At 57.4% G+C, this 18,863-nt stretch overlaps 1 protein-coding gene across 1 annotated transcript in view; it reads right to left on the bottom strand.

The window, feature by feature from the left end:
* RAP1GAP (RAP1 GTPase activating protein) overlaps nucleotides 1-18,863 on the bottom strand; it is a 50,907-nt gene that overhangs the window by 13,670 nt on the left and 18,374 nt on the right. Inside the window, 11 exon segments of the mRNA XM_058718741.1 lie at nucleotides 259-388; nucleotides 522-622; nucleotides 829-912; nucleotides 1,995-2,048; nucleotides 2,406-2,484; nucleotides 2,746-2,849; nucleotides 4,989-5,174; nucleotides 5,638-5,676; nucleotides 6,606-6,653; nucleotides 7,749-7,784; nucleotides 14,109-14,202. Coding sequence (XP_058574724.1) covers nucleotides 259-388; nucleotides 522-622; nucleotides 829-912; nucleotides 1,995-2,048; nucleotides 2,406-2,484; nucleotides 2,746-2,849; nucleotides 4,989-5,174; nucleotides 5,638-5,676; nucleotides 6,606-6,653; nucleotides 7,749-7,784; nucleotides 14,109-14,202 — 955 coding nt within the window.

The raw sequence follows: 18,863 nt of genomic DNA, 5'->3' as shown, positions 1-18,863 counted from the left end.
TCCCGTCTTATGCTCATCTATGAGGTAGGTGCCATTATCATCCCCATTTCATGGATGTGGAAACTGAGGCTTTCCCAACACTGTAGCAGCTTGTCACCCTGCCCCAGCTAGAGCCCACGAGTCGGGAGAATGGATCATTTCCATCTCTATATCCCAGGGCCCCCTGAACCTGGTGTGGTGAGCACTGAACAGACAGGTAGATGCGAGGGACAGGAGGACAGGTGGGAAGCAGGTGGGGGGGGGGGGTGCCCAGGCTACCTGCTGGGCGTCCCCTTCTGTGTAGGGCAGCTTGGTGGACACGTGAAACATGATCTCCTTGTTGCGGAAGTTGCAGTACACAGACTCGGTCCCCGTCTGCCCGTGGGTCACGTCCAGGCCTCCTCGGAACCTGCCCCGGCCCCCCCCAGGCCATGGCTCAGTCTCCAGCCCCAGCGAGGCCTCTGTGGGGCCAGGACAGGGGCTCCCTCCCTGCCCGAGGGCACGGGTCCAATTAATCGATGCTTGTCCCGCCTAATGCTCACCCTTTAAAGTCCTGCAGTTTGACCTTCTGGCCGAGAAATTCAAGAAACTCCACAAAGGCAGGGCTCTCCTCATTGGTGCTGAAGAGCTCTTCCTCGGAGGTCTGGGGACACATGGAGAACTGAGGTCACCGAGCTGGCGCTGCTAAGCAGCTGCTGTCCCTCCCCCCACCTGCACCCAGAGAAGGCTGGGAGCCTCTCGCACCCCACCCCCAGGTCCTGGGAAACGGAGTCCCTGGGCAGGTGCTCCCAGTGGCAAAGGATCCACAGCCAGGCGGGTCGGAGGGCAGGGAGGAGAAGGTGAGCGCACCTGCCCCAGCTTCTGATAAATGACTCCAAACTTGAAGTTATTGCTGATAACATGCTCATCAAAGGTGACGATGAGGCGGGAAGCCTGGGGGGAGAGGGTGATGGGTGAAATAGGCCGCTTTTTTAAGTTGCCATTTGTTGCTCTTCGTGCCAAGCACTGTGCCACGAAGTTTACCTGTGTCATCTCATTCAGTCTTTAGGACAAGCCCACGAGGGAGACAATGCTGCTGTCCCCATTTCCCAAAGGAAGAAACCAAGGTTCAGAGAGCTTAAGTAACTTGTAACTTGCCTAAGGTCAACTGCTGGCAAGTGGCAGCACTGGGACTTGAACTCATGTCCAAAGCGTAAACTCACTGCTCCTGAGTGTTGCCCACAGGCCTCCTGCCCTATTCCATCCACTCTGTAACACCTAACTTGTTCCTTGGCTCCTCTGTAAACCCACAGCGTCATTCTAGAATGAGCCAAGTCTCACCAACTTGAGTGGAGCCTTGAGAAGTAGCCCCTTCCCTCACCTTGGGCCTCAGCTTCCTCTTTTGTATCCAAGAGGTAACGTCTGATTTCTGAGGCCCCTTCCTTTGGGGGACCTCTCCTGGACCCCACCACCCCTCTCCTCGCTCCAGAATTCAGTCAGAGCCACAAGGGCTTACATGCCTTTTGGGGCCACCTTTTCCGGGAAGCACCCCTGACTCACTGAAGACAAGCCACCATCCCTTCCCCACATGGTCATAGCACCTCAAACCCAGCACCAGAGCTGGGAGCGTGGCTGCTGCCTATGGGGCAGCATTTACAGAGGTGCCTGTGTTATTATTCCCCCTCCCCTGTTCCCCTTGGGTCAGAAGGCAAGGCCCAGTGGAGTCCCCTGGCTCAGGCACACTGACTGCCTTGGGAGGGTCCCCAAAAGGCATTGAGAGTAAGGCCGGCCTCCAAGGCGGACAATACCAAGTTTGAAGGCAGGCCTCCTTTATCCACTGTGCATCGCCGGATAAGACACAGAACAGTTCTGAGCCTCTGCTTCCTCTTCTGCAGACTGGTGACTTTGCAGCATTGTTGTGAGGGTTAACTGAGAGGACTTAGGGGAGACACCCGGTACGCAACAGGTGCCCAATGAACGCCCAGTTCCCTCGTTCCCTACCCACCCCAGGGAGCAGGGCCCAGATGCAGCCATACCTTGGGGTAGAGCACAGGGTAGAATCGATCCACATTCACATCTTCACACACCAGCTGCAGGAAGAGAGAAGGGAGAAGCTGAGGCTGGGGCCTCAGGGCCTCCCTGGCCACCGGCCGCGCGGGCTGGAGAGGACAGCAGCAGAAAGGAGAGGGAACAAGGGAGTTTGCAGCAGGACTGGGGGCTCGCTGTTGCTCAGAATGGGGTCCCCGTATCCGAAGGTGCTCTAAAGTGACCCAAAAGCACCGGGCAGGGGACAGGAGCCCAGAACACATGGCAGCATGCCAACGTCATGGGACACGTGAGAGGTGGGACCTTGGAGACAGGGCTGCAGCACGCAGGGCTGGGATGTGGGGCTAAAGATGACAGCGTGCCAGCTGTGTGCCCACCTAGGGTGCCCAAAGAGGCCTCACCTTTGCCATCTGGACCACATTGGGGAACTCAGTGAGGCAGGAGATGGGGATGACATCATGGTGTGTCCGGCACTTGGTCCTGGGAGGAGAAAGCCCGCGCTGAGGGGCGAGGCAGTGGGAAGGAGAGATGGAAGGCCCTCCACACACAATAGGGGCAGAGGGGACACACCCCGGGGAGGACCAGAGGTGATGACGGGGCCAGGCCTGGTTGGGGTGCTAACTTGCTGAGCAGCCTCAGGCAATTCCCTGCCCTCCCTGGGCCTTGGTTAGAAGAGTGGGCTTTTAGATGGCAAGACCTCAGCCCCGGCTGCTGTCGCAGGGCCCCTCACCCCACCCTCACCTGAGCAGCAACCGCAGGTGCTCCTGGTCCCCGATGACCTCGTACTTGAGTGAGAAAACAAGGTGGCCCAGGGCAGTGTCCAGTGAGTAGTAATTGAAATGCTCCTGTGGTGGGAGGAGGGGGGGCGGACAGAGGGCAGAGCTGAGCTTGGGGTTCCAGAAACCAGGCCAGAGAGCCAGCTCGCTCCCAGATGGGGGGCTTTCACCCAGCAGCCGGTGTCATGGCTAATGGCAGACTCTGCATCAGACGGATCTGCCTTCAAATCCTACCTCTGCCACCTGCCAGCTGGGGAGCCTGAGAAGGTCACCTCACCTCTCTGTGCCTCAGTTTCCCGTTCTGTAAAACGGGAGGCCAACTACCTCGTGGGATGGTGGCAGGGGCTGAAAGAGATGAACAGTCTAGCATAGAGTAGGCGTTCAGTGAAGGTCAGTTACTTTGTCGGGGTCCTCATCAAAGTCAGGACCACATTTGTACCTGCATCTCTGTCTCCCCGCTCCTGCCCTTCTCGGGGCTGGGCACACAGTAGGTGCTCAATAAAAATACTCTGATTGATTGCTCAATTTGTGGCTCTCTGGCCCCTGAAGCCAGGGCTCGTGAGAAACAGGAAGTGAAACATCTCATGAACACACTGGGCGGCTCACCGGACAGGTTCCCACCCTCCTGCCTCACCTGGAGAAGCTACAGGGTTGGGAAGAAATCTTGCAGAAGGCCCGAGGGGAAGCTGTGGCAGGAACGGTACCCCCAGAGAGGAGCCCGGGGCTGGCACCTCCAGAGGGGGAAGTCCTCAAATCAAGGGCAGGCCAGGAGTGCCAAGATATTCCACCTCAGCCCGGCCCTGGGCTCCCCCTGCTGGCCCTGGCCCTGGCAGTGGGGCTGGCTCCCAGCCACACCCTAGGAGTCATCCTGGAAGTCAGTTCTGTTGAAACGTGAACACCTGTGCTCGGAGGGCAGGAAGAGAAGGAGGCAGGGGCAGGGGATGTGCCCCACAAATCCGCAGCTCGGGGACAGTCTGAGTGGGCCTGGAGCCAAGAGTCCCCCTCAGCCCTGCCTGGGGACAGAGTGGCGGAAACCCCCGAATGCTTGGCACCATCTGCAGAGAGGGAGTGGCAGGTCCTTGGCAAAGAGGGCTGCGCTGAAGTCCTCGAGTCCTCTGAGCCAAGAGCATAAACCCTCCCGGCACGTCTTAATGGAAGGTCAGCTGGAGGTAGGTCCAATTCCTGGCTCAGTAATTGTGTGACCTTGGCCAAGAACTTCACCTCTATGAGCCTCAGTTTCCTCTTCTGTAAACACTAGAGCAATCCTGATCTCACAGAGTAATTATGAAAATGTAGTAATAGCTAACGTTAAGTACTTACTATGTGCCCGGCATGGTTCTCTATACTTCACGTGTACTTTTGTTATCCTCATTTTTACAGATGAGGAAACGGGCTCAGGAAGGTCAAACGACTTGCCCAAGGTCACACCATCAATAAATGGAAGAGCCAAGATACACACGCAGGCCATGAGACTCCAGAACCCACACCCCACTCCACCAGCTGGGCTGGAGATGGACAGAGGTACAGCAGCTGGCATGGGGCCTGGCACGCACTAGATCCCAGCATGGGACCTCCCCTCCAGCTACCACAATCTCACCCGGTAACTTCTGCCTGGAGCACTGCTGGGTGACACTCTGACCAGTTGTTACTGGGCAGGATCCCTGCTCTGGGGCTGGAGACGGGGCAGGGGTTTGTGCCAAGCCAGGTCAGGCCATGACACTACACTAGTCTCCCAGCCCTGACCTCACGGTACCTGAGGGCAGGGCCCGGGTCTGTTTGGTTTGCTGCTGCACTCCTGGTGCCTAGAACACAGCTGGCACACAGCTGGTGCTCATTATTTTCTAACCTTGACTGAGCACTCACTCTGTTGGACCCCATTCTAAATACCTTACAAGCATCGTTCTCATTAAAGCTGTGCAGCATCCCCCTGAGGTGGGTGTCATCACCCTCTCCGTGTTTATGGATGAGGAAACAGAGGCACGGGGAGGGTAAGTGACTTGCCCATTGTCCCACGTAGCAAGTGACAGAGCCAGGATCGTGCCGCGGTAGAGTCTCTGATGTTAACCACTATGCCATAATGTTTGTTGAATGAAAGCGTGAATCCACCACAAATGTTCCGGGACGTGGGACTCAGGACTACCACCCAGCCCCAGCCCTTGGGTTTGGCTCCCTCCCGGGCCCAGCCCCCAACACCAGCGGGCCACCCACCTTGCCAAGAAAGTGCTTCCGGTAGATGCGGGCTGTGGGGTTGCACTCGAGCTTCACCTTGGTCGTGGGTGACTGCAGCGGCTCTGTCTCCGGGATGCTGGTGATTTCGTGGTTGGTGCCTTCAATCCAGTAGCCCCCGAACTGGGGCAGCAGGATGAGGGGGAAAGGTCCTTCTCGCCCCAGGACCTGACAGAGGACTCAGCTGAGAGCCACCCACACTGCACCCTACCAGGGCCCCAGGACATCCCCCAACTCAGACCCAGGGTCACTTCTGCCACGGCTTAGGAGAGCTAGGGAACAACCCAGAGCCCACGTGGACCCCAGGGCTTGCATCCACCCCCCCAGCTTACTTGCTCCAGCCCTTTCCCTCCTACTGCAGGCACAGACCCAGGCCACATGGAACCCCCTGTTCCAGTCTTCAAGAATGGGGACTTGGTTCGGGAAGGTAGAGCTGGGAGAATGACCTTGGCCAAGAGGCTGAAACGTAGGGATTAAAGGCCTAAGGGTTCACATGGACTCTAAAGACTTGGGTCAGTAAACTGAGGCCCCAGAGCCCATGGCAAGGTCTATGGTCAGGCTCCTGGCAGGGAGGAGGACCTGAGAGTCCAGACTTGGGGTGAGGATGGGTTCAGGGGGTCCAGCCAGTTACCTCATGGACGCTCGGATAGGGAATGTAGTCCTCCTCTGTCTATAAAACACAAGCAGGCCAGAGACCCAGCTGGGGTGGGACCCTCACCCTTTACTTACTTCCAGTCTCCCCAGAATGCTCCATTGCTCAGCCAGCCACCTGGGCTGGGAGTGTGGATGGGGCTGTGTCATCTCCCCAGGGCTTCCCAGGGGTGACCCCATGAGGCAGGGGCTGAGCAAGCTTAGCTCACTGAGTGCTGGCAGTCTCCCCTGGGTGTCTCTCTGCCTGGGGAAAAGGAGGCTCACCGCCTCCCCAGAAGAAACCCAGGGACCAGTGATTCTCAGTGCATCAGAATGGCCTTGAGGGCTCCTTAAACACGCACTGCTGTGCCCCATCCCCAGTTTCCCAGGGTCTAGGTGGGGCCCAAGAATTTACATTGTAACAAGCTTCCAGGTAATGCTGTTGCTGCTGGTTCAAGGACCACACTTTGAGAACCCTGCTCTGAACAACGAATCAGGCATATGCTCACAAGCCCCCTCCTCAACCCTCACCTTGAAGCCCTGGGCGTCCCCCTGTTCCCTCCCAGGCCAGCCACCAGTCTTCTTGGATTGCTGAGGTCCCAAATCCAGCATAGAACCACATGCCTATCTGGAGGGGATGTGCAACTCCCACCCCAAGAAAATCCTGAGTCTAAACAAGAGCCTCCCTGCATCTCCTTCCATCCCCCGCCTCCTCTCAGTCTCCTCGCAGCAGGCTGGGGGGCAACCAGGCCACTCCTCCCATCTCCTCCTCTCCTCCCCTCCCTATCTGCCTTCCCAGGCAGAAGCCTCCTGGGTCCTGGGTTTGAGTCTTCCTGTAACTGCTGATCACGATTGGCGAGAGAGTCTCCCCAACCCCTCCAGGTCCCAAGGCCTTTGGAGAGACTGCTCGGGAAGCAGCACAGGCAGACGGCCACAGAAGGGTAGGGTGGGGCCACGGTTCCAACCTACTTTGAGAGGTGGTGGGAAGGAGCATCGTTGTTCATCCATCCTGCTTCCCTGCAAAGAGAAGGTAACACGTCCCGTTACACCCCCCCATGCCTGTTGCCAGCGCTCCCATGGGAGGCTCATACCTCTTCCTGTGAAGGGGGAAGCCAGGGCTGTGCAGGGGTACTCCCAGGGCAGGGTGTTGGCCGGCTCTGTTACTCAGGCCTCTGCAGGGAGGGCTGGGGGCTCTGTGCAGGAGTGTGTGCCACTGGGGCTGGGGGCAGGGGTGGTGACAGGGTTGGGGGCACGCACTAGTGTGTGAGTATGGGGCAGAGGCCATTGCATCTACACAGATGTGTGTTTTTTAAATTTACTTACACAGATGTGTGTTTTTAAGAGAGAGAAGGAGAAAAGGACAGAGAGAGAGAGAGACAGAGGAGGCGAGAGGCAGAGACAGAAAAACTACAAGAGGCAGAGAAACGGGAAGGGGCAGAAGAGAGGGTTTGGATGGTGAACTGACATGGGGGGGAAGCTCCTGAGGTTTGTTCAAGTTGCCCCACCCCCACCCCCGCCCACCTCCCAACATGTACCCATGCACCAGAAAGAGGCCTGGGAAGACCAGGGCTGGGCATGGAAAGTGGGCAGGGGTCAGGCCGAGGGTGTGGGGCACCTCCCCCTGCCTGTGGCACAGCTTCTGGTCACCCTGGGCCTGGTATCTGCCCCTTCTCCCATTCTACATGGGGGTCCCGTAGAGCCTGTGACGCCTCTCAGGGGGCTGGGAAATGTGTCTGTGGATGTGTGGGTGTGTGTGCGTGTGGGTGTGTGCGGGAGATGTGTGTGCGGATGTGTGTGGGGGGGGGCATGGGGGGATGAGGCACCGAGCCCAGCCCTGCTGGGGACCTCCACAGGAATGGGAGAAGGGAGACACGAGCGGGGCCCGGGCCTTGGGTCAGACAGGGAGTTAGCACTGCCGGTCCCCATCCTCTACTCTGACCCCCAGACCGAGGGCTCAGGAAACTCACCGCGGCCATCTCCTGCCAGCACAGTCTGCCTGGGGCTCCCGGCCTGTCCTTAGAGAGGCTGCAGGACTGGAGCTAGAGCAAGGGCCCTCACCCCAGCCCACCCCTCTCCTTGGCTCCCCGAAAAGGGCGACAGAGTCAACCTCACCTGCATCCTCTCAATCATGTCAAACAGATCTGTGCTCTGCAACAGAGACGGGGGAGGGCGGGTCAGTCGTCAGGTGGCCCAGCCGACCCTGCTAAGTCCCCGAGGAGTCTCCACCCACCTCTGCCCTCCTGGTTCCCCCAACCCTGACTAACCACGTGGACCTGTCCGAGCAGCAAGAGGAAGTGGAAAGGGCATTGCAGAAGGGAGCTCCGTGCAGCTGACCAGCAGGCCCTGACCAACTGCTCAGTGAAGTCAGCCCAGGGCTCCCCCCCGGCCCTGTAAGCAGTATGGACTGGGTTGGGGGGGGGGGGCGGGGGGCTGTTGGGAGAGACAGCGCCGGGATGTCCCATTGGCCCAACAGCTGTGTGAGTCCACACGCACCCCCTCCCCCCTCCTGCTCCAGCCAGCCTCTCCCAGTGCCAGCCAACGGCACACACAGGGTTAATCCGGGCATCTGCCAGCTGTGCTTGGCAGCTTCAGCCTCCTGGAAGGCGGCATCCTTGCCTGCTGGTGGGGTTGGGGGTTGGGCCTGGGAAGCCCCCAGGGTCTCTAGGACAGTGCCCCTCCCCCAGCAGTTCCAAGGCCTCAACTCTTTTGGCTCCTGCTGCCCAGTGGGGGCACTGCCTGAGCTCACATACATGTGCTATGGGGTTGTGCACCAGGAAACACATTCTCTCTCTCTCTCTCTCTCTTGCTTGAACGCACAGCCTTGTACACCAATATTTAAACACACTCTCACTGTACCAAAGAAACCAAACAGACATAAACACCCCGCCCCCAAACCCAGGGGATCTGTGCACACCAATCCTGAGCCTCAGAACCGTGCGCTAACAAATACACACGGCAGCGTCCGAAATTACACAACAGCACACACGCATAGACCCACGTACCACAAAGCCACACACACAGATGCAAACCCACCCCTGTGCAAACGTGCACACCAGTAATCGAACACGAAGCTACACAAACACCACAAAACCACTCTCGCACCTGTGCGCCGAGAGACATGATCGCAGGCGCTCGCAGACACAGGCAGCTGTGTCCACAGCAACTTGGCCACAGAGCCCCGCTGCCACATACAAGCTCACCTTTCCCTATCGGTCACGCAGCCCGGTAACAGGCAGGACAGGCCTGACCCCCCAACGTTAAATGAGTTTTGAGAAGCAGGAAGAAACAAAAGCACGCAGCCACCGTGGAAGTGGTCAATCGGCAAGGATGGGGGTACAGGTCTGGTCCTCACACACGCCCCCTCACATCCACCTGAGTGCACACCACCCATCACAAAGACACAGCTTAAAGATCCCGAGACACAAACACCCCAGGTGCACACTCGAAGGCCCGCCACAGAGGCAAAACCCACACTGTAAAATGCACTATGGGAGGCCAGAGGAGACACTGACCTATGGTCACCTATGGCCACACGCAACACTCTGAGCTTGGAAGAGCCAATTCCATAGGAGCTACAGCAGAAACCACTGATGGACGCCTGCAGTCCAGGTAGACAAATTTGCCTGTTAGCACCCTGTACAACAGCAACATCGGCATCTATGCCTGGGTCACACAGTCTCAGCTCAGCACAGTCCCGGCACGAGAGTGATGTGGGCGCATTAATGTCCCCCAGAGCTCCCCACTCAGGGCGACCAGGAACAATGCACCGGGAGTCACAGCCACATAAACATTGACACATGGTACTGTCACCCAGAGAGCACACACAGCAACAAGTGACACCCACAGTTACCGCCTCACAGGCGCAGCAGACGCCCTGACACATGGAAGACTGTGAGCAAAGTGGCCCAGAGCACCACTCAAAGTTACACCGCGACATCCAGACCCCTCCTAAAGGGGGCAGGGGACGGTGGAGTGGTCCCTGAGGCTAACAGGCACACGGACTCAAGCACGCACAGTACCACTTCAGCCCAGAGCCACGGTGCCACCACGGGCACTCTGATCCGGGGACAGCTGCAGAAAGAGCCCCAGGCCCGGGACCCCAGGGCAGGGCTGCGCCCTGTGGCCGCTGGGACCGGGTGTCAGCCCAGAAGCTAACACGCCCTCCATGACGGAGCCTCGCATACCCGCCCTGGCTGGGGCAGAGCCTGCCCGGCTCCGGGAAAGTCGGGCTGAGCCGGCTCCGCGGACCCCCTCGGGCAGGCCGCCCTCGCTCTGGTCCTCACCTGCCAGCCGGCCCCAGCGGGCAGCGAGCCCCTCCGCGGACGGCCGGGGGGCGCCAGGGGCCGCGGCTGCGCCATCCCGAGCCTGGCCCGGCCCGGCCCCCGCCCCGGCGGCGCTTCAGCTGGCCCGGCCGGCTCCCGCCCGCGCGCGCGCCCCTGCCCGGGCCCCGCAGCGCCGAGCTCCGCGCTCCCCGCGCCGGGATCCCGGCGGCGCGCTGCCTGAGCTGGGCTCGCCCGGCCGCCGGGCCCGGAGGGGGCGGGGCGCCAGGTACGGGCGTCGCGGGGGCGGGGCTTCTGAGATCCGGGGCGGGGACAGAGGCGCCCCCGCCCCCCCCCCGTTGAGGGCCCGGCTCGCGGTTCCCGGACACTGCGCCTGCGCGCTCTCGCCCGCGCGCTGCAAGCTTTCGGCGCGTGGGGCCCTACGGAGACCCGAGGCTCTGCTCAGCGCGCCCCTATCCCGCCTTCTTCGTCTTCCCACACTCTGGGGATCCGCCTCGGGGCCTCAAGGACGGGGTTCTTGGGACAGGCTGTGAAGCCGGGCAGGAAGAGGAGAGAGGGTTACTTCATAGAGAGCTTTCCTTGAGCACCTATTTAATGTTGGACTCTTGGCGAGGATGACCTCTCCCCACAATCCAGGAGGTACGAGTATCATCCCCATTTTACGGAATGGAAGACTGATTCCAAAAGGTGAAAGATCATGCCCAGGTTCACACAGCTAGGAAGAGGCAGAACTGGGAATCCAGGGAAAGGCCTGGAGCTGCTCTCCCCTCCCTCCTCATCTCCCCTCACCCTCTAATGCCTGACAGTGGCTGGTGGGTTTCCTTCCTTCCCCGGTTCCCGTGCCCACACCGGACCCTAACTGCCCCTGATCCTAGGGGAGGGAGGAAACAGGGACTGCCAAGACCCCACCGTACAGAGTGCACTTCGGGACATGAGGGTTCTAGCACTGGCCTTGCCACAACTTGCTGAGTGGACTTGAGTGAGTCCCTGTCACCTCTGTGGGCTTCAGTTTCCCGTCTGTAAAATAGAAGGCCACCAGTCTTCCCACCTCTGCAGACCCTTCCGGCTGACCCTGCATTGTGTCTGCCGCCACTGTGCAGTGGGGGGCCGGAGCCTCAGCACCCCTTCCCCAGACATACTGGGAAAGCGGCAATTGCTTCCTGAGCTGTGGCCACGCCAACACCTGCTGCTTTGGACCCTGCAGGGGCAGGCCTGCCCACCAGCTCAGTGCACAATCTCTCTTCAGCTTCCTGGAGAAGCTGCCAGTAGCTGCCCATCACCCTCCATCTCCAAGGCAAGGGCTCCTGGAAGGAAGGCACTGGACCTTCCTTTCCTCCAGACCTGGCCCTTGGTCAGGCTGGAGCCTGGCAGCCGGCGGGAACTCTGGAGATGTGTGTTCCAGACACGGTGTAGCTTTGTTTTTAATAATTAACAGCAGCAAATATTGATTTACACAGGCACTTCCAGGCCTGAGCGCTTCCGGGCACCCATCGAAATGCAGCCAGAGAAATGTCCATTCCCTTACTGGGAGGAGGTGAGACCTGCTCACATCATTGGAGATGTCTGTGTGACAGGTGGAGTGGAGAATGTACACACTCCATGGAGAATGTGCATGCAGCTGTGCGTGTGTGTGCGTGCGCGTGTGTGTGTGTGTGTGTGTGTGTGTGTGCGTGTGTGTGTGTGACTCTCAGACCAGATGAGGCTGTGTGTGCATGGACATCATGGGTACCTCCTGTATTTGTGTTTGTACATGTGTATCTGTATACACATGCATGTGTACATGTGCAAGTCTCTGAGTATGTTTGCAGACATGTGAATTTGTCCATGGACATGGGTGTGGGCAGATTGTGCACGTACATGTGTGCAGATTTCTGAATTCCTAAGTGGAGAAACCCCTATGCGGCGCAAGGTAGGAGGGCCCCGAATAGCTCAGTGTCTGTACAAATGTGGTCTTCCAATGAGAGGGGAATGTCCCTTCTGGGTGTTCTGTCCTGCCCGGGAAATGTAGCATTGCTGATACAGTTCGGCATCTTGATTTCCACTTTCCAAAGTTACTTTCACGGTCATCGCCCAGCTGCAAGCCAGCAAGGTGAGTAGAGAAGAAATTGGCACCTCTGTTTTACAGATGACGAATCTGAGCCTCAGAGAGGGGCAGGGACTTACCCTTGGCACAGGGAGGTCACCTGCCCCTCAGACTGGCTCCATCAACATGATAAATGTTCACAGACTTAGGGGTGCTGGAGGAGGGGCATGAAGAATGTGTCATTGGCCTGAGTCCCCTCAGCCCCACCACTGCTCTGCTGGGCATCCAGGGAGATCACTCAATCTCTCTGTACCCTGATTTCCACCTGTCCTCCCCCTACCCCCGTCAAAGGAGGTTGACCCACAGACTGGGTCTTGATTCTGGAGTAGGGGTGGGCTGTCAGGGTGGGAGTGGTTTGGAGCCCGCTGCCTGGGCTGTGTTGGCACAAATGGAGGCTTTTGGCCAGCTGGGTGGAGAGGCCAGGAAGCCTGAGGGGAGGCGGCTCAGAGCTAATCCACGAAAGCCAGCCCCAGGCTGTCTGAGCAGGCAGGACTCAGGGCGAGGGGTTGTTTCAACCTTCATTTTCCTGATAGATAGACGGAGGCCCAGGGAGGGGAAGCTATGGTCTAAAGGCACACAGCCCGTGGTGAGAATCAAGGCCTCTTCCTGTATGCTTAGGGGGAGAGGGACTAGGGGGCCTCAGTCATGAACCCAGGTGCCATTGGGTTGTTCCCTTCCTGCCAAGCCCCAGGATCCACATGGCCCCATCTTGGGCTTTGGCCCAGGCACAGGGAGCAGGAGATGGTCTCAGGAGCCCCCTGATGTTGCCCTAGGATCCCCCTTGGAGGTGGTGGAATCCCACAAGGATTCCAGTCCCTGGCCGTCTGCCTTCCTGGCCAAGGAGAGGTACATGGCCCTTCTTCCAGGCCCGAGTGTGGGAGAAGAGCTTAGCAGGCCCTGTGCTTGCTATTTCCTGACTGTGTGACCTTAGGAAAACCTCTCTGAGCATCTGAATCCTCACCTGGAGAATGCCTGCCATCCAAGGTTTGATGAAATGACCAAGAGGCATGATGATGTCTGTGGACATGCTTTAGAAACCATAAAGTATACTGCAAAAGAGAGGGTTCATTTCCTTCTGCATCAAGGAGGCCACAAGGCCAGGCACTCTGGTCACACAGCCTGAGTTCCGACCCCAGCCCCATCATAACCTATTTGTGTGTCTTTGAGCAAGTAACTTAACTTCTCTGAGCCTTGATTTTTTCCATCTACAAAATGGGACTCATAGTAGTAGCTATCACGTAGTACTTCCAGTTTGAGGATGAAATGAAATACTGCCTATAAACCATTAAGTACCCATCTGGCATATAATAACTCTCAATAAATGCTGGTGGTTGCTCAGTTATTTATCTCTTACCTGGACTATGGCTCCTTGAGGACAGGGTCTGTGTCCAATTGATTTCTGGCCCCTCAGCGCCCAGCACAAAGTCTGATACAAATCAAGTGCTCGGCGAACACGTTTGATTTTGATGATCTCATTCACAGGGCTCTCCCCCTGTGCCGGATATCATGGGTGGAATGTTTTATTGGCACTTTTTTCATTAAATCCTCACAATAGCTCCGTGCCAGGTACTATCATTATTCCGGGCTTACAGACAAGGAAGCTGATGGGGATGTTGATAATGAAGGTGATGGAGAATAGCTGTTTGGCCAGTTTGTTCCCAGCTGTCCTGCCCCCTCCCCAACAGTGATATAGGCCCCGGCCCAACGCGCTCAGGGGTGAGGAGTGGTGTCCCCTCGGGGAGCTAAGCCTCAAGCAGCATCTGCATGAACACTTGACCGCTGTCCGCTAGTCATTCTTTTTTTTTTTTTTTTTTTTTTTTTTTTTTTTTTTAACATTTTTTATTTTATTTTTGGGACAGAGAGAGACAGAGCATGAACGGGGGAAGGGCAGAGAGAGAGGGAGACACAGAATCGGAAACAGGCTCCAGGCTCCGAGCCATCAGCCCAGAGCCTGACGCGGGACTCGAACTCACGGACCGCGAGATCGTGACCTGGCTGAAGTCGGACGCTTAACCGACTGCGCCACCCAGGCGCCCCCCGCTAGTCATTCTTAATTCTCTGTCAGCCCCAGGGTCTCCAGACCAGGGGCAATGGGGAGGGGGCACTTACCTTGGGGTGGAGTGAAGCAGTGTGGGAGGGAACGAAGTCCACTCGTGGCAGGTCTAGGGCGTGAGGAAAGCACTGGTTCTGCCCATCACTCCTCCTGGGAGAAAGAAGGGGTCTTATGGTCAAGGAAGGCTCCAGGCTGGGAGGTTTGTGAACTCTGGGAGGAAGAATCGCTCTCAGAGTCGGAGGACAGATTTCATGGAGGGGAGGTCATGGGTTCCCCAGGAGGAGGGAGAGGAGGGGCTTCTGGAGCAGGGTTGCCAAACAGGCTCTCCTTCCCCGGAGATCAGAGATGTGGACAGGGTCTCTCCCCGAGTTCTCCATTAGGCCTGCCCAACACGTTCCTGTCAAGAGGACGTCCACAGCCCATTCTGAACCCCATTCTGAAGATGGGTAAACTGAGGCAGGGGGCAGTGAGGGTTGCTGTAAAGGGCTGAGTCCTGATCTCTGTACTAAGCAGGGAGCTCAACCTCTATAGACCCCTTCCTGAGCCTTCAGAGAAACGCAGCCTTAGGGCTAAGAGGACACTTGGGTGACTGCTATTCTTTTTTTTTTTTTTTTTTTTTTTGAGAGAGAGACAAGCATGAGTGGGGAGGGGCAGAAAGAGAGGGAGACACAGAATCTGAAGCAGGCTCCGGGCTCTGAGCTGGCAGCACAGAGCCTGATGCAGGGCTCGAACCCACGAACCACGAAATGGTGGCCTGAGCCGAAGTTGGATGCTTAACCGACTGAGCCACCCAAGCGCCCCTGGCAACTGCTATTCCTAATGACAATAGTAATAGCTGACAGCCACTGGGCCTACTATGTGCCAGGCCCTGTGCCAAGCCCCTCTTTCCAGGCCTGAGGGCACAGACTCCTCACCACACTGGTATTCTCATTTAACAGATGAGGACCCAGAGGCATGCAGAGGTCATACAGCTGGTCAGGGGCAGAGCCAGCCTCTGAGTAAGGCCTGACTCCAAGCTCAGCCTCTTTGCCCACACCCACACCCCTCCCTGAGGAAAGGAAGCAGGTCTGATGAGGGCAAAGTCAGCTCCTGTGACCCTAGAAAGCCTGCTGAGGAGGCCACCTCTGGGGTCAGGGAGAGGAAATGCCCAGTGGCTCCTGGGACCCAGGGAGCCCAGGGCCGGGCGAGCCAGGCCGGCTCACCCGGCCCTGGGCTCCCTCCTGCTGCCCAGGGCCACCCTGACGTGTCTGCAACCCCGCCCCGGTCCCATCAACGGAGGCTGGTCCTGAGAGGGTGAGTCATTCCAGCTGCCAGATCTTCCGTGGCCCACAGCAGCGGGCTTGAGTCAGGCCAGTCTGGGACTGCCCCTCCCTGAAAGGGGGAGGGGCTGCAGGAACCTGGCCCAGGAAGGAGACCCTGAGGACCCTCGGAGCCCCCCTGCCCACTCTCCTCGGCCCAGCCTCTCTGGTTAGGAGAGACAGCTGAGAGGAGCCGTCCACATCCACAGCTCGGCTGCAGGCACCAGAAGCCTCTCCACCTCTCGGGGGCTGCTGGCATCTAAAAGCGGGGTCTGCACTAAGCAGTGCCCTTGACCCAGAAAAAGAGATATGGTGGCAGTGGCATTTCAAGCCATGGCATCACTGTGAAGAAGAACACTTACCTGTTGTATGACCTTGAGTCAGTGCCACACCCCTCCTAGCCTCTGCTTCCAAAAAAATTTCATCATAGAGCCTGGGTAGCTAGTAGGTATTTACTCAATAAGTTCTTTGGTATTCATTCATTCATGGTAAACTGTGGCTCCCCAAGTTAGGTCTCTTTAGGTATTTGTTGAATGGGTAAATGATTGAAGGAATCAGTGACTGAATGAAGGCTGGCAGTAGGGAGCCACTGGAGGTGTGTGAGCAAGGGAACCGCCTGTACTTAGGTCCCCGTAGTTTGCCAGGCATGCTGACCTGGGGAGAGACTGGAGCTGGGGGAGTAGAGAGAGGCCCACAGAAATGGTCCAGGCAAATTCCACTGAGGTCACCCTGGGGACTCTTTGTCAAGACCTGGGTCATGTGCCTAGAACTGTATCAAGCATTTTACACCCTCACTGCAGTGCTGGGAGATTGGCGTCATGTATCCCCAGTTTTATAGATGGAGAAACTGAAGCTCAAAGAGGTGAAGCCACTTCCCCTAGCAAATGGGTGACAGAGCCAGAACTGAAAGCCCACGCCCTTGACTGAGTAAGGCCAGCGCCAGCGGGGTGGAAAGCAGAGGCTGCCCAGGGACCAGGAAGTGCTGGGGTTGCAGCCCAGCTGAAGCTGGATCCCCTTAGTGGTGGGGACACGGGGACAGTGGTGTTGGCGTGGCCCTGGCTGCCCAGAGGAGGTTGTCGCCTATGATGGAGCTATTTGGGCCCTGTTCTTCTGCCTGCCCCACTCAGGCCCCCAGGCTCAGACCATGGCCACTGCAGGTCAGTCTGGCAACAGCTCCCTGACGCACTCCCCTTCCAGAACCCGCTCAGTCTGAGCTTCCCCATGGCCATTTATCCGTCTTGCACAGGGCTGCTCATGCTGGCACAGGACTAGGGAGGTCTCTCGAGACAAGGAGGCGGGCGGCAGTCTGGCTTCCATCGGGGACCCTGCCGTAAGGCCCTCAACTCTCTAGTTCTTGGCTGGCTAGAGCAGGCCCCTCACAGGCAGTACCCAGCACCCCACCCCCTGCCAGGCAACTCCTCCACCTACAAGGTCATTGCTGAGGCCCTAAAGGGCAGGGGAAGGGAGAGGCTCCACAATGGGGACAGAGCAGGAATTGGACACTCTGGGCCCTGCCTGCCCCCATCCATCCCAGCCCCGAGGGAGCAGAAGGACAGTAATGACAAAAGCCACAGCCTACCTGTGCCTTGTATGATTCCACTTAATCACCACAGCAACCCAAGTGAGGCAGGTGCTCAAAAACTGCCTGCTTTACACACAAGGAAACTGAAGCTCAGAAAGGTATGTTAACTTGCCCAAGGTCACACAGTGAATGAGGCAGAGCAAACATTGGAATCCAGGTTTGTCACTCTAGAGCCCAAGATCTGAACTTCACAGCAGGGGCAGACCTAGCAAGTCCCATTCGAGAGGTAATGAAAACAGCAACAGCAAAGGACAGCCAACACTGATACCGACCTGCCCCGGGCAAACTCTGCTCTAACTGCTTCGCTTGGATTCACTCATTGAACACCCTTCTTTCAAAGAAGGGCACTAAGACACAGAGAGGTTCAGCAACTTGTCCAAGGTCATGCTGGCAGTAAGTGAAATACAGAGGATTTGAATCCTCAACCATCCAGGTCTAGATACCGTGCCCTAATGCTATACTATACTGACTGAGAAGATACTAGTTGCTCAATAAATAACCTGGAAGGGATGAATAAACTCAAACCTGCCACCTCCCTCCCTACCTCCCCAGCCTCCCCTCCCCCTGTCGGCCTCCCTCATCTCACACCCATCTTATCCCCACCTTTCTAGCCATCCTCCATTCCCCTTCTGCCTCTGCCCTCTGTGGACCTCCCCCAACTTGGCCATTTTCCTCCCTCTCATGAACTTGAACTTCTCTGTCTCTCCTCCCCTCTCTATCCCACCCTCGCCTCCTTCCTTCTAATCTCCACTATTCTGTTCACGTGGGGTCTGGCCCTCTCTGCTTCTCTGAAAACCTTCCAGACCCAATGGCCTGGCTCAGCTTAAAATGCTTTGCATTCCGGGGCACCTGGCTGGCTCAGTCGGTGGAGCATGTGACTCTTGATCTCCAGGTTGTGAGTTCAAGCCCCATTTTGGGTGTGGAGATTACTTAAAAATAAAAATATATATTTTAAAAATGCTTTGCATTCCCTCTGCACATGCAGCAACTGGAAGGTGCCTGGAGCATGCTGGGACTCAGGGAACTCTCCCCTTTTCCTTTCCCCCTGCCGTGACCGAAGTTATATCTGCACAGCACTCTTGCAGTCTAGTGTCTCATCTGATCACCGCAGCAGCTTCGTGAGGTTGGCTATTATCCACCTTTTTTCCAGATAAGAAAACTGAGGCTCAGAGAGGTTAAGTGACAAGTCCACGGTCACACCAGGGAAAGGGGAGAACAGAGGTTTAACTCCAGCTCAAGGTTCTTCTACTACATACATCACAGCTGCTCTCAACCCAGGACCTCAGCCCTGTCACCTAGCCTTGGCCCCCGGTGGCCTCCCCATGGCAGCCCTCCCCAGCTCCTGCAGCCACCGCCAAGCATCTTCCAGGTCCAGCTCCAATCCTTTCCTGTCTGGCCTGGACACTTGCCTACAGGTACAGAAGACCTGGACACAGAAAAAGGTGGCAGCCAGAGAGGAGGTAACTTGCCCAAGGTCACACAGAAAGCCTGAGCCAACCTGGCATCTGGGCCAGGCACATTTCAGGGTCACCTTCAGGCCCCAGAGGTGTGTGGCTGCCGGCCAGCTGGCCCCAGCTCCCCACCCTCTCAACGCACCCATCTCTCCCAGGGAAAGGGCGCAGCAAGGGGGTGGGGGAGGGGCCCAGTGGCCCAGCTCCTGAGTGGGATGGGCCAGGCCGGAAGCTGCTGCTGACAGCTCCTGGGTTTCTTGGCAACTGTCACTGCGCCTCCTCCCATCCCTTATCTCCACATCGAGGTAACAACAATAATCACACTGTCATGAGTACAGCTTTTTGTACTTTTCAAAAGTGCTGTTTATCTGCTCACTCCTGGGAGTCTCGCCGGAACTGGAGTGGGAGATAAGGCAGTCGCTAAGATCCCCAATTCCTGGAAGGATAAACTGAGGCTCAGAGAGGTTAAACCAACACCTT

This window comes from Neofelis nebulosa, chromosome 2 (assembly GCF_028018385.1).
Source record: "Neofelis nebulosa isolate mNeoNeb1 chromosome 2, mNeoNeb1.pri, whole genome shotgun sequence".
Classification (NCBI taxonomy): Eukaryota; Metazoa; Chordata; class Mammalia; order Carnivora; family Felidae; genus Neofelis; species Neofelis nebulosa.
Note: the sequence above shows the minus strand (reverse complement) of the source record. Positions and strands in the feature narration are given on the sequence as shown.